Below are 16,597 nucleotides of genomic sequence, written 5' to 3' on the forward strand. Positions count from 1 at the left end.
TATATTTTCGATGTGTATTCCCGATCTGCTTTAAGATTGACTATAGAAGTATCGTGCGAGAAGGAGTTTTTTTATGTATTAAAGCAGAATTAGCTTCGCAGCATCTGATAATCATAATAGGTTATACAATTATTCCGTTTACATTAGAAACCCAGGTTATTGTGGGAATGATATATTGCCTGCGTTCGTAACAAATTATGTCAATGGATACAATATTTTATGTGTTACGCTATTATGTTAAGGCAGACAATGAACACAATGAATATGTATATACCTAAACATGATTGGAAACGGTACAGGAATAATGTGCGAAACCTGTTATGAATTGTGCGCAGGTTTATTACAGTTGCCTTTCAACCGTATTGACATTGCTGATGGTTATGAGAGGCAATCTTCAAAATGAAATTAATTCGCAATAATTTAGATGTACTAAATTTGTTTTGGTCCTCTATAGTGGAAACTTATTTTCTTATGTGCAGGTTTATTACGTTACCTTTGAATCGTATTGACATCACTGCTGTTTATGAGAGACAATGTTCCAAAAGCAATCAATGACCAAGAACCCGTAAGTACATATACCCATAAACATTAAAGGATCATTATCAAAGGGTTTCTGAGAAGACATTCATTTTATAACGTCTGCTATGATTGTTATTCCGTAATCCTAGCGAAAATCAGCGTTGAAGGAATTACACCACATGACATAAGCTTTAATTACGTCTTTCGCTCTGTTTAATAAATACTAGATACATTCCAGAACAAGTGTTTGAGGAGGATCTTCAACAAGCATTGGCAAAAGCATGTCTCAAACACGACCTTGTGAAAGCAGCGAAATTCAGCGAAGCAGGGAGAAAAAAGACATGAATCTGATGGAAAACACCCAACCAACGACTGTTCTGTGGCCCTCGAGTGGACACCAGAAGGACGAAAGGAAAGAGGCAAAACCAAAAATACTTTTACACCTAGAACTAGAAATTGGCGCAGCTGGTTGTAACACATGGGACTCAGCACGAGTCAGCAAACCGACCCGAGTGGAACAATAATGTCCGAGCCTTATATGTATTCTCACACAGAGATAATTAAAGTTATTGTAAGGTTATTCATCATTTTGATTTTATAGCAATGTCGTATCATGTGTGTTGGTTACATGATAATCATCTTGTTTTCCGGAGTTTATCTGCATTCATGTAGAAAGTTATGGAAATGATGGTGACTATGACCTCTTCTTGCGTTCTAATACTTATTCACTAACAACCTTATACTAGAATTCTCTATAAATACGCTAGATATCCTGTATTTTGCTGTGACCGGATCAATAATACAACATTACATGAAATAATTGTGATAACAAGAGCCATTTAAACAAGCGGATAATAGTCCGACACACTTCAAAACGGGCACTGACAAAACAGGAGTTGTAAGTTAAAAAATTTAAAAGACTTTGAAGGAATTTGCTATTAGTATGTATATGTTAAAGGTCATGACGTTTGATATTGTTTGACCTTTTGAAAATCGGGCACACTTAACAGTAAATAGATGCTTTCTTCTCTGTAAAACATTTAAGTATTTAAGACCTAGAGTACAATGTCTTATTTTGCTTCTTATATATCTTTTATGTGGGACATTGGAAACGCGTCTTACAGCTTCGCTCTTAATGGAATGTTGAAAGCATTGTGCCACGTGTATTTAAAATATACTTCGAAATAAAAACAAATGTAATATTAGCTTTCAAAATATATATATGTTACCAACATATCGCACTATGGTATATAGTCTAACTGAAATTAATTTGATTTTCAGCTAATCAACTACAATACAATTATTGAAATATTGTTGACATGTACATGTGCAGAAAATGGTTATCGTTATAATAGTATATGTCTATATACTTTTGTTGTCAGTCGACTTTGATAAGTTCGTTAAAATTAGCAATAAACAAACTCATTTTAACTATAAATTATGCCTTCAATCTATTTTGTCAGGGACAATACTAACGTTTGAATAGGTCCCTTATTATGTAGTGAACAAACTCGACTGTTTGCTTGAACATGTTGGTATTTCTACTATATCGAATGTATGGGCGCTATCTGTGTTCATCAAAGTGTTAAATTAAAAACAGTTAACCACAGTTGAATTTCGGATATTACAAGTTTATTTTGAGTGTTTAAATGAACGAATAGCACCGCTCCCATATTGATTATCTACTCTAATATTTTCGGTGCATCTATAACATCTAAACCAGTAAGTCATTGAATAAGTAGGTACGGTTGAATAAATAACGCTTGAAATGATGAAACCGTATTTAAGGGTGATGATGGATTAAAATGGAAATCGCAGGTATCACGATGGGCAGTAAAACTGGCATATGAAACTTTAGTTTCGAGGGATCCCGCGCTAGGTTTACGATGTTTCACACGGGGGACGCGACGGCTTACGACTGTCAGGTACATTTCTTTTGATTTCCGCTCTGATGGTAATGTAATCGGTGGAAATATATTTTATTCATCAAATATGAGAAAACAATATGTATACTTCGGAATACACCGTCCTTCTGCCGGTATTAAGGTCGTTTTTTTTTGGAACAGATGTAAAATGATGTTGTTGTGTTTTAACTTTGACTTCAAGAATTACCGCAAACTTATAGTTAGCCATTTGAATCACGAGTGCAACTCACTATTGCACACTTATTGTAAACATATGTGGAATGTCATATTCAAAGCCTTTCATTCATTTGAACAGGAGGTTGCGGACACGTTTTAAGGCCGACCAACATGCGTTCGGATAAAATTGTTCAACGATTTTGATCTCTCTTGTGCAACCACTTATATACCACTGCCTTTTGGGGGGCCCCTTCCCCCACCTATATATTAGCCTCCCCCTAAAATCTAAAAACAAAACGCGCTTAATACCGTGCCGTCCCCACAGGCTAATCAGGAACGACATAACGAGCTGATATTAAACTCCATGAAACCCGGTTGTTCAAGAGCAAGGCTAATTTTATTTGTTTGGAAATACACACTTGATCATGAAAACTAGTCATGGCCGACACATTTTCAAGACGTACATTAAAGTATTTCGCAACTTTATCTCAAATGCACAAACGGATACTTAAACAAGGCACGCATAAGTATTTTGCCATCGTTTGTGTAATGTTTTAAATAAATTAGTTTGAGACTATATACGAAGTGCGTTTTAAAAAAAAAATACTATCCAAACCCTTGTTTGGAAAATTATATTTTTTAAGTTCGCCAAAGTGCGTGAAAGAAAACTCAGTGTTTAAACAATGTTTACATTATTGAGTGTAAAAGTGTCGTATCAGATAAGAATGTTCGGACTTCAAAGGCTACTCTGAGACGACACTTTACACACACATGGATTTAGCCCGGTTTCCCCTAGTGCGGCACTATAACAGTATAGGCCCGTAGCCAGGTTTTTTTTAAAGGGGTGCGAATTTTTGTCATCGACGATTGTTATTGAGCAACGAAGTGGCGAAGAGGGTATGTGCGGGAGGGGATGTTCCTCCTGCAATGGGGGCTTTGGAGGTCCTCCCCCTAGAAAGTTTTTAAAATGAAACGTAAACTCCTGCAATCTGGTCACTTTTTAACTGTATTTAGAGACTGAAGTTATAGAGCATTTTTATATGAACTTTTATTTAATTGACCATACTCAGTGACTGATCGACATGAATATGATATTACATACGCGTATTTCCACCACGTTTTTCAATAACCACCTGTTTCGATCAGTCAAGGAAATACATCATTTTATACGGTGTTTAACCCGACACTTGTATGCGCGCACACACTTTGTTTATATATGCAACAACACATTTATAGAATGTGAAATCAACAATAAGAACGGTATAAAATTCATTATTTATTGGAATCTTGGAATCTTGATAACATTGGTGTGTTTTACCATTCCAACATTCTACCATTCATAAGTCGAGCAAATTAAATTTAAATATTTGAATTATTTTCAAAACATTTGTTTGTCTGCAACTATGGATAGTACCAGAGACCTAGCATTGCTCTAAATGTGCTAATAGTGTACTGTACAACAAACACTGATTAACAAAACTGGCTCTTCTCTAATGTGCATCAATACTAAAACGAAATCAAATGGTATAACTGATTACTTTAATTGTTTAAAACTTTTTTTTAAATTACATTGTGTAGTTATCTTTTTCTAAACGAATTTCAGAAACATATAACACTTAAAGGGATATTGTGGGCATTTTTCACTGTTGAATTGGGCTGAAAATAATTAACAGGTCAAAAGAATTAGTTAAATGTGGTTACTGACCAATTATATGCAACTCATCTTGCTACCAGTTGTTTATTAACATATATTTTATATTCGATATTTTACATGACTGGTGAGTCCTGTAAGCCGAAATGATCCGTAAAACTTAATTGTGTCGTATGAACGAATCTGCACTAAAACTAAATTTAGTATCACATCGTACATGCATGATCAGTTGTCAAACGAAAGTACGTTTGATATGCATTATTTTTCTCTTCCCGGGATATTGTTTTAGTATGTTGATGATGCATTAACAAATATAAGTGTATATGAAGTGAAAACACCAACAATAAACAACGGTTGCGATAGACACCTATAAACTGTTAGATGCCCATAATATCAATTTAAGGCTTCATTTAGACCCTATAACCACAAACAACTGGCTCTATGGCCTCAAAGACCTTAACAATGTATACCAGGACGTTGAAGAAAAAAAGATGTACTTATTTGCACATTATATGCTCAAGATCCGTCACAGTTAATGAAAATTGAACGTGAACGTCCACCTGATCATATGTTATAACGTTTTAAATTAATTATTGCAACTGTTTAAGAGTAGGACATTCCTAGTGTCAAGTTTTACATAAATAAAACATTGTGAAAAGTTATGTATGTGGAGCAGAACATATGCCATTAAGTGTTAGTAAACTACAAAAAAGGCTACATTGCTTTGTAACAATGATATATTTTCTTGTCATTCAACAAAAAAAATTATCATGACTTGAGCAGAGCTGATATTTTTGCTGGACAACCCTTTCAGGCATCCGAAAACGGTTGTACGGGGATATAACCAAAAAAACGCAGTCGAAAATGCTGTGCACAATGTGTTATTGTTATAAATCGTGGTATAATGCAAAGTTATTAGCCACTGACTCATTAGTCTTCGGCAATAGTCGAAAGGTGTCCTTTGATATCAGTCATGTTCGAAAGCTTATATAACATTCCGTTTATAATCATCTAAAATGTATTTTATTTTTTAAAAGATTATGTATTTATTCAAGTTAGTCAAATTGTTTTTCCAGCCATTTAGATAATTTTCGAAAAAGGTTATTGGACTGGGATTTCAACCCACAATAAGGAGGCTTCAACATTTTGCCACGATATCTATTACAGATATAGCTTTAACATTAGTAACGATGACAAAAGTTACAAAACAATAATTTAGTATCAAGTATGTATTAATAAGTATCGGTTTTATACGGATTAGAGTGTCAGGTTAATAATTTTGCATTATACAGAAAACAAATATATTTTTGTAACAAAGATTCCAATTCCATTTTGCGAGGACCGGCTTGTTAGATCTTCTAAAATTTTGCTGTCACAACTTCTGTTAATTTCAACAATTCTACGCTAAAAACATGTAAATACAAATCACGCGCTATCTTGAAAATAACTTATTCGAGAAATTTATTATATGGTGACCTGTCGGTTGCATATCGAATTCAACATTATTTTAACGCTGAAATACGAAGACTCCCTGGGTTCCTGAAAAAAATAAATAACCGTTTTTGCGTCGAATAAAGTTGGGTGCAACTTATAGTACAATGTGTTCACTCGTCCAAACAAATTGGGTGTGAACGCACCCAACGCACCCCCGCCCCCCTCGCTACGGGTATGCCAGTACGCTGATGTTTTCGATTTAAAAATGACCCCATAACTACATTTCTGCATTTCGAAAGAGGTCCGTATTACTGTGTTTAACTCTGAATTTGAGGATATGATGATATCAGTTACTATGAACGTCAATTCTAGTTTGTAAGTCATCAACGATTTGTCTTTGTGTGCAAATGTGACGAAATCTAATGGAGCCTTTTCAAAGGGATTGATTGTACAGCAATAATTACTTTTGACTGATTTAAACGTGCAATATTCTTTCAGAAATAAGTTTGACTTAAATGTTATTCACATTACCATGCAGACAGTTGGCTTATTTTTATGCACTGCTATTAATTGCAATTGTCAAATTTATGTGCCATTTGACAGTATGTCGGTGTGGTTAAGCAATGCCAAAGGATTATATCGAGTGTTTTATAAAGAAGACGGATACGTATGATATTGCGACACATATTCACAATATTAACATCTGCATTGTTCCGATTCCAATTTACATACATTTGTATGAATAATCAAAAAGGCGAACAATATAAAAAGTCAAGATATGTATTTGCTCCTAACATAAACATTAATAAGTTCGTACAAAGATTTCGTGTTTTTTTATTGCTGAATATGATGTGTGCGAATGCACATGACGGTATATTTTGCATTTAATGAACATCATTAGAACCGTGTTGCTGTTTCTTCATAAAATCGAACCCTACTTATGTGTAAAGAAAATATTAAATGAATACTTCATACAAACATTATATTGCCCAACTGTCCAATATCAACCAGTATATGTATATTATCTTTTTTTTTTAAATACAAATAATATACGGGACCAGAAGATGCGAGTTTTTTCCTATTAATTGCAATTAATGAGATAATGGGGTGTGTTTTAAAACTGCCAGATTGGTCAAACTAACGATGTCTCAGTAGATTTCATATATGATAATACAATTGAATTTCAAAACGAAGAGATTAATATTACATAGCAAGCTGGCAACACTATTTATGTAATTTTTATATTGATTGATAAATGAAAGTTATGTTTCATCTGCTCTTCGTCGCATACCTGTTACTGCAATATGTATCAATACATACATGATTGTATACATCAAATGCTTCGAGAAGAGCGATATTGTTTATGTGTTTTACTCCTATTGAATTGCGCAAGAAATATCGAAATCGTGAAACAGGCATTACTATTTTGCCATTTCATAAATATAGTATTAAGCCCTATATTATGGACAACTATATTATTTACAAATTGCTTGTGTTAATACTGTTGTTTGCAATTTACACAATACGACATAATAAACCCGTTAATGCAAAAGCTTTACGAACACTGAAAAGAAAATACCAGACTTATATCCAATTTTCCTAATTGAATTAATGTTATGGTGTTAAATGGTTGCTGTTTGTAGTTTCTGTTAATCGATGTGTTTATCAACACGAAGTGCCAGACATGCCATGTGCAAACATATAAGTGAAGAAACGTCAATCCCGCAGAACGGATGCGCATTAGTTTATTAACATTTCATTTACAGTTAAATAATTTAAAGAGACATGTTGATGTCTAAAAAGGTATTACACATACAATAAAACTGGTATAGCAACTGCACGCTTGCATGCTATGTAATATTTAACAAGGAATTCAATTAATTCTTCATTTTTGGTTAAGTTCTTTTATTTAGGAAAATTACTAAACTTCAAACGAAGATATCATTAAATTTATTATGTTTAATAATGAAATGTCATGCACGCGTGCCGTTGCTATACCAGTATTATTTTTAATTTCCACTATTTGAAATAATAAAATAGCAGCCCCAAGTATAGATAAACTGGGTCCATAGAGGGGATATTTTCATCTTATGATGTCAGATTTTGTCACAATCAACAAATATTATGAACTGTTTAGGACAAAGTGTTTTTTTTGTATTAAAATAATCTAAAATACTATTGCTAATGTATCACAGTATATGTTTTAACTTGCTATGATTTATATTTCGATTTTTTTTTCAGAACAATATTTGAAAGTTTTATATATTTAGACTTGTATGCCTCACAATTAAAACGGTTAATTATTGGCTTCTTTAAGATACACAAATATTCATTATTCTATATCCAATAAACACATCCAATCGGCATTCTTCATATGTACCACGTGACCGTCCAATATATTCCGGTATTGGATCCAAAAAGTCTGTATAAAAGTATCCGAATGTTCTATAATCGATTCCCACGGGCGCTTGTCTTGAAAATAACATAGATGCAATTAAGGTAGCGCACCCCTTATGATTTCCCGCGATTAATTTTACGATCATTGCCGATCTTCAATGATCGGTTATTTCCGAGAGAAGCATTTTATTTTGTTCAAACTTGGAAGTTTGATATATGTTTACGTAATTCCTTTAGAATACATTATTTTCACAATAAATATTGACTTTGATCAAAATATCATCTGAAAAAAATACGATTTCGCGATTTCTTCAAAGATCGACGAGCCTTTTTACCTGTTTATTTATGGATATGTAATTTAAGCTAGCACAAATGTGAAGTTGTCGTGGCCGAGTGGTTAAGGCGATGGACTGCAAATCTTTTGGGATCTCCCGCGCAGCCGACACCGCATACTTTTTGCGACGCGTAATATTTCTTTTCTAACGTAATTAGATTTAATATAGCATATATGCTATGTTTATTGTTAAATATGTTGAAATTTGTATGCACATCCTTCAATTTTTAAAATTAAAACAACGCTATGGCTAAATTGGGTGATTTACTGCTGAAAATACAAAAGATGCATGTTGCCTTTTTATTTATATTTCAAAAAAGTAAACGGTAAATCTGTCTATTTCTTGGTATTTTTGCTGTATATAGTGTTTCTATAAAAACTACGTTTAAAATATAACTTAAATGATACTATTTTGAATTTTATGACACTTTGTTTTTTACCGACTCAATTTTTACTTGGCTTAAATAACTTATAACTTCATCTGTAAACGACAACTGTATGCCCATATTTGGAAATTTGAATAAATTATTGAACTTTTATAAACCCCATGGGTGAAAATAAACTGGACAAAAGCCGAGCGTGTAGGTGGTTTTGAAAAAATCGGTATATATTTTTTTTAAGCATGGAAAGCCTTCTTACAAATGTGCATGTAGTTCAGTGAAATTAGGCTGATTAAGAAAATAATTAATTAGATTATATTTGGATATGTGCCCATTAGAGGTGCGCTACCTTAGAGCATATTAAAATCAAAATTAAAATTAAAATGAAACAAAGAGCTGAAGAAAGGGATATAGAATAAAAATCCTATTAGACGTTTAAACTGTACAATACTTGATATATTTGGACTCGCTCACAGTTTGAAGTCATATTGGACTCGCCAAACGGCTCGTCCAATATGACGTCAAACTGTGTGCTCGTCCAAATATATCTCCGTATTGTACAGTGAAACGTCTGATAACTTATAATTATTTATTGCAATAACATTTGTTCAATTAAATGATTTGTGTCATGTTTTCGACATTGAACAGATGGGTCATATAAACAGATTCAAGCAATACACAAATCGAATACAAATCTTGTAAAAATATGCGTAATCCAAAAGTGAATAAGAACAATAAAGGGGATATAGCTCCTCTGGTTGACATCGTAATTCATTTGTTCTGTTCTTACATAAAATAATTGTTGCATTGCCTACATACTCCAATCCCGCTTTCGGAGATTCTGGACATCCAATCGGAACATTTTAAAGTTTAAATCGTTAATTGTAACGGAATTGGGAAACACAGAATATCGCATCTGCTCTCCTTTCCTTCAACAAATATTGCAGATGCTTGTAAGTTAAGTCTGTCATCGTTAAGCGTAACTGGCTTCTTGCACACAATAGGCTTTTGATTTGTTTCACGATTTATGGAAAACTGAACGAGTGTTTGTTTAAATCCATTAGAAGATCAAACGTCGGATAAAGACAAACATTGAATGTTTCATTGAGGTTATCAGTTTTCGTCTTATTAATTTAGCATTGCCTCAACACTCAACACGTTACACCTGGCGGGTGTGGGAATTCGTACTGTATATATGCGTTATCGTAATGCAGTAGCTCGAATGGTTTATGATAAGTATAAATGTATCGACTTAACATGCGCATGTACGACCAATATATATAGTGGCGTTTAAAAAATTTCAAATTATACAATTAGCCTGTTATGATGTTAATGTATTTATCGAATTTAAGTTTGCACGTGCGAACTAGCAACATATATAGTGGCATAAAAGAAATACTAAACACACAATACTACTTAAAACAGCATAAATTTTAAGAAGAATGCATGTGTTTTACATGAAACATTACATTTGGCTTTAATATATCAAATAACATTTATATACGTTTACTCTACAGATGGTTTGCATGTGCGTGATTAACAAAAAAGTATTCAATTTCCTCGTGACTAGTATCTAATTATGTATTATGTAAACACGTGTCACATTTATGTGCATGTATGCAGTTTTGTTTATTTTGTATTGTCATACAGAAGGATTTTTCTTTTATGTTCAATACGTTTATATACACACAAATTGGTGCTCTGACGCGTATGATATTTCTTTTTTAATACTCACATAAAATTACAAAAACACAAAATGTGCGTAAGAAAGTTCACAGTGTCATCTCCGCAGCCTTGGAAAGAAGACGTGCTTGCAGTCTTTGGTGTCCGCTGGAAAGTATTTGTCATAGAAGTCGAGAATGAATTCCAAGGGCTGGATTCACACAAATTAGTGCTATTAAAGGCCCTATAAAGGTGGCAAGTCCAATTATTATGCATATAGACTAGTATAATTTTTACCGGATTTCAGTTACTCTTGCATAAAAAATGATTATAACACAGCTTAGGTGCAACGTTGTGAAAAATTATGGAAGATATACCCGTTTCATAATTGGAAGAAATGTTTACAACTTTGTAACTAACGTGATGTGTAGCCCCAAGGCGGTGACGTATGCTAAAAATAGCCGAAATAAAGATTCAATTTTAATTCTATTTTAAACAACTTTTTACCAGCAGAAAGTAACTTATTAGATCACTACAAATATTTAACCATTTTGAAGAGACCTACTTTGTGCGTGAAACCGGAAAACGTTGAAAATCAACGATATATTTTTGGCGACCTGATTCACTTTCACTTTCAACTTCCCAAGTAAACAGCGATGTAAATAAAATGATTGTTTGTAAACACAAATGACTTGGAGGACACTGTATTTTGAGCTTAAAACAAGTTGTATTGCTCATTTTTGTTTGGTTATGTCCAATAGCATATATATATTGTTTTTTGATAACCTTTATAAAATACGAAAACAATATTTAAAAATCGGTAAATAATTACGGATTGTCACCTTTATAGAGCCTTTAAGTCAAGTACGAAAACAAAATTAGTCACGTCGCTTTAAGGCGCAAACATAAACAAACGTATACAACAATCATGAGACAAATCTGAATATATTATGCTTAACACTAGAGGTCGTAAAACCTTCATGTTCTGCCAATATGTTTTATCAACGAATCAAAATTTGAGTAAAATGCAAAATGTTTTGGCTTGACTAGGTGGAACTATATAATGTTATATATTACGGTGATGATTTTTTTAATTAGATATGAATAACATTGTTTGGACTCATATATTGACATTAATTAAGTACCTATGAGTTATGTATTGTTATTTTCTTGTCTCTTCGTGTTTGGTTTGTTATTGGCAACGGCAAAATAATTAAGCTAGCCTACCAACAATTAACATTTCATCGTATTTACAATTACTACCATAAAGAAGAAACAAATAAAAATGAAATCCGTTTAGTTTCAACGCGTAAATGATAAATGATGGGAAAACAATTAAGCGTTTATTAATCGGCATTACTATAAACATAAATTGTATCAATAACGGGGAACATTATCGCTGTGGAATAAACTCTTGTTCTTGTCCCTTACTGCCTGTTAAGGTATTATGTTTCTCCTGTTGAAACTCATTGTTAATGTGTGCCTATTGTGCAATTTAACCAGTTTATATAAAAACTTAACGTTTAAATCTGATGAAAAATATAAGAAATCATAATAAAAAATATGTGACTTGTTAATTTTTTTATATGAAATAAGCATAGTTTTTGTGCAAGATATTTATTATAACAATGTGCCAAGTGAAGATTAAAAGAATACGTATGCAACGATCGAGTGACGTGCTGACATGCTGAGTACCGTTTCAATTGACGTTACTTGTACATGTATTATCCAATAATTATAAAATATATGTATAGGGAAATCGAATAAAAACATATATACATGTTATAGCATATTATAATAGCATATTACGAGTAAAACATCAGTTCTTATAATGATTGGTGTTATCAAAATGCATATTAATGATAAGTAATTTACCGTGTTATTTGTCATCAAAACGCACATTAATGACATACAATGATAATGATATTATGATCATCAAAACGCACATTAATGACATACAATGATAATGATATTATGATATACAATCATGTGTGAATGGGGAACATTTTGTAATGCGAATGGATTAAGGCGATAATGGCTCAACATAGACATAAAAGTGCGGTGTCATACCCTGCACGGCTTAGGTAAAATTACGCTATGAACATTAAGTAGATTTCTGTTAAATCAAAAACAACTGTTGGTAATCAACGTGTAATACTAGCAACGAATTTGTGAGGAACAATAAATTGATTTTAAATGGCAATTGTTATGTTTTGTGTTAATACTATTTATGATTGAAGTCATTTATTTAATGTATCTTGCAATATTGCTTTGGAAATAAATGGAATAAAAACAAAGGTGCATTAAAAGCAATTACATTTAAGAAAAGTAACTGAAAACGACACTGTCATGTGCATAGCCAGTGACGGAACGTCCAATTTGAAGTTATACCGTAATAATTTCAATTTATTATTTTGTTTTGAAAACGTAACAATAATATTTTACATTGAGACTCCAGTTTTCTTAGCACGATATAATTAGTGACACTATTTCGCAACTTTAGGACATAAGGCATTCAGAGGCATATTATATAAATCGAATGTATAATTTTGAAGAACATGAAGATGAAGAGACAAACAATTAAAGTATTCGTACATTTACAAACACAATACAAATATTTCGTCGCGACTGGTTACGTGTATTTCAAACAATGATGACACGTGCTTGTAATATACCACGCCGTATAGTATAAATTTCTACTTACTTTATAAGCTGTTTGGTGAAATAGTGTATATTATCGGTATACATAGTTATTTACACAATCACGCAAATGAATGGTCCATCGCTTTAAGGCATTCGTCTGCCAGATTTTATGACCTAAATCCGGTTTAAAAAACGCATAATCTAAGTGTCAACTGTTAAGCGCTCAGGGCAGAGTTCTGGTAAAAAAGCGTTTAAACGTACACAATCCAATACTTAGAGTAATTAATTATCAACGATAACCCCTATGTCCTAAAAGTAAAGTTTATATGCAAATACGTACAAATGAAATCTGACAATGTCAAAAGCATTTTATGTGATCGTACATAAAAATTGCAAACATAATGTAGTATATATGTCTAAAAAAGAACAAAAGTCCCCTTATCAAATAGAAGCAAACGACCCATAATAGATCAGCAAAGTAAGATATTTGGTCGAAGGTGAACATACGACTTCAGATCAAATTAAACTAAAACGTGCATTTGTGAAGTGAATAATACTTTGTTTTATAAGAAACCAGTCCGTAAGACTATCAACATACTTCGTTGATAATTTGATCGCAAATACTAATAATGAAATGTGTTTTTTTACTATGCTAGTTCTTTATTGTGCACATTTAAAATACCATCATTCAATTATGACACAATTCTGTATACAGATGTATTAACTGCTTTGATCTTACTCTTGGCTCCAATCAGTCCTTGTTTACACATCAAAACTTGCTTGGACGAGCAATTGCACTTTTGAATGATAACAAAAATATTTGAGATGAAAACGGATGTTTCTCATCAAAATCGTATGTGTTTGCACACATATAATAAAAGTTATAAAACTCATAATTCTGAACGTACTCTTTTTTCTGGGTTTAAATACAAGAATGGCTTGTTGATAAACATTAATGTGTGAACTATTAAGAAATAGAAGATCAAAACAAAAGATAAGCGTCCAATAAAAGATGCCGACAGATTACAGCGATAAAAGGAATTTGATTTATGAGTCTTGTTATGTTTCGACACTTCGCACCTGGCCCTGTTAAACACACCTTACATGCAATAAAATAGAAACAAAAACTGTAAAATTACAGGAAAGTATGCTTTTTAGAACCTCACGGATGTCCATACAATATAAGCAATAATTATAATTGATATTTTGCAATGTGATAAAAATAAACCGTACTATTAGATTTTCAAGAGAAACCACTAGACAGTAGTACCTAATACAAAGGGTTTGTATGTAAACGGCTTGTTTCAGGGAAAACTGTATATTGTATTTCATATTTTGCGAGGAAATGATTTACGTTATAATGCTTAACCCATTTATGCCTAGTGGACTCTCCCATTCTTCTAAATTGGATCAATTTATTTTCAAAATTAGGGATGTCTAGTATATTTATTTCTATATTTAGAATATTTCTTACAGAAATTCCTTTAATCAAACAGCGCATACCCTGATGATACGCCGCATTATGCGGCGTCTCATCTGGGTCTACACTGTTTGCCGAGGCCTTTTTTCTAGACGATAGGCATAAATGGGTTAATCTACCTTGTTGTCTTATTCGGCATCATGTTTCCAAATGCTGGAAAACGCATGAAAAATATCGATTACCGCATTTCTGATTACTGACCAATTGACACTGCTTCGGCGGTATTTGGATATATACGGGTTCGTAATATTTCACAAATTGTGTCAGCCGTGAGTTTTATTATATGAGGCTCGCTCTGTAAAAATGGGTTTAATGCGTGTTTGAGAAGTGTTGACCCAGATAAGCCTGTGCAGTTCGCACAGGCTAATCAGGGAGGACACTTTCCGCCTAAACTGGATTTTCATCAAGAACAGTCTTCCTTTAAACGACTGTGGACTGCACAGGCTAATCTGGGACGACACTTTACGCACATGCATTAAACCCCCTCTTCAAAGAGCGCGGCCAAAGGGTTTATAGAAACGCGGTCTACTACAATATGACATGCCCCAGCGTGCAAACATCGAGTCAGCATTTTATAATACTGATTATTATGTAAACTTTCATTTATGATAATCTATTTGTATTGTACGAAAGTGTTTCGTAAGTGTTCTGTTCTGTAAATATTAACAATAAGTGTTACACGTAAATGGCTAATAACAATTTAATTGCTATCACGATCAACTACTCGTTACAGCGAGTTTGTTACAGCGAGTTTGTTACAGCGAATGTGTTACAGCGAGTATAGTTAACACATAAAAGATCAGTTTTCCTTATAGCAATAGCCAAATATTCAACGTTAGATGTGGTATGTTAACATAAATTTAAAGAGATACAAAATATAAGTTAAACAATTTCGCAATGACACAAACCAACGATAATAATATAAGCGATATATGCTAGAATAAACTGTTCACTATCGCCCTGTATACGCCCACTTCATGATGTAATACAAAGAATACAAAGAAGGTACGAACAAGACGATGTTGGTATTCTCTCATCAATTCCAACTAATGAGATAATGGGGTGTGTTTCAAAACGTTGATAGTGTTACAGATAATTATATCTATTCAGATTTCGTTTTTGATAACACTCTTGAAGTTCACTACGAAAGATTAATATTACATGGTAAATTGGCAACAGCATTTCATAGCATGTGCATTGATACAGGAATGTTATGTTTCATGTACTTTCCATCGCATACATGTTTCTGTAATCTGTAGTTATTCATAGATGTTTTCTAAATGCTTACTGCTACGTTATTGTGTTCTACACCTTTACATTGCACAAGCAATATACAAATCGTTAAACAAGCATAACTATTTGTAATTTTATTTATTAAAAATGTAATTCTACCGTATTTAAACGCTGATGTATGTTTTAATACAAAAGTTAAACCATCGAGCGCAATTTACACTTCATGTTATAATACACACGTTAATAGAAAAGCATGAAAAACACTTTAAGCCAGACAACCAAACAAATGCCCGATTTACCTGTTTGCAGTTGCTTTTATTCGATGTGATTGACAACATAGTATACCAGACATGCATTGTGCAGTTGCATAATTTAAGAAACTTTAATCCCACGATATGGATCCACATTTATATATATATATATATATATATATATATATACATATATTGTTAATAAAAGCATATTGACAGTTGAACGTGTGTTAAATTTGCCTGAATACAATTACTTTATAAAGAATTAAGAATTTTCTTTATGAATCACTAAATGGTTGTTAATTACATAAGTCTCGTTTTTATGAACGCTTGAAGTAAAATTTAAATATTTATATAATGGGTGTCAAGCATTGTGTTTTAAATTTCAACTTGTCGAAATTGATTTCCGATAATTTAAAATCCATGTGACACAAGTGCTTAAAACAAGAAAGAGTTGTTTGTACATTGCGTTGAGTTCCGAATAATGCATATTGTTCATATCGGAGTCGCTCTCTGCCAGCAGTCTATTTTG

At 32.7% G+C, this 16,597-nt stretch overlaps 1 protein-coding gene across 1 annotated transcript in view; it reads left to right on the top strand.

The window, feature by feature from the left end:
• The first annotated feature begins 800 nt into the window (after window positions 1–800).
• Window positions 801–16,597, top strand: part of LOC127846237 (uncharacterized) — a 74,221-nt gene continuing 58,424 nt past the window's right edge. The window contains exon 1 of the mRNA XM_052377407.1: window positions 801–987. Within this exon, the coding sequence (XP_052233367.1) occupies window positions 801–987 (187 nt within the window). The remainder of the gene's footprint in view (window positions 988–16,597) is intronic.

The sequence above is a fragment of the Dreissena polymorpha genome, chromosome 9, assembly GCF_020536995.1.
Source record: "Dreissena polymorpha isolate Duluth1 chromosome 9, UMN_Dpol_1.0, whole genome shotgun sequence".
In the NCBI taxonomy this organism is placed as follows: Eukaryota; Metazoa; Mollusca; class Bivalvia; order Myida; family Dreissenidae; genus Dreissena; species Dreissena polymorpha.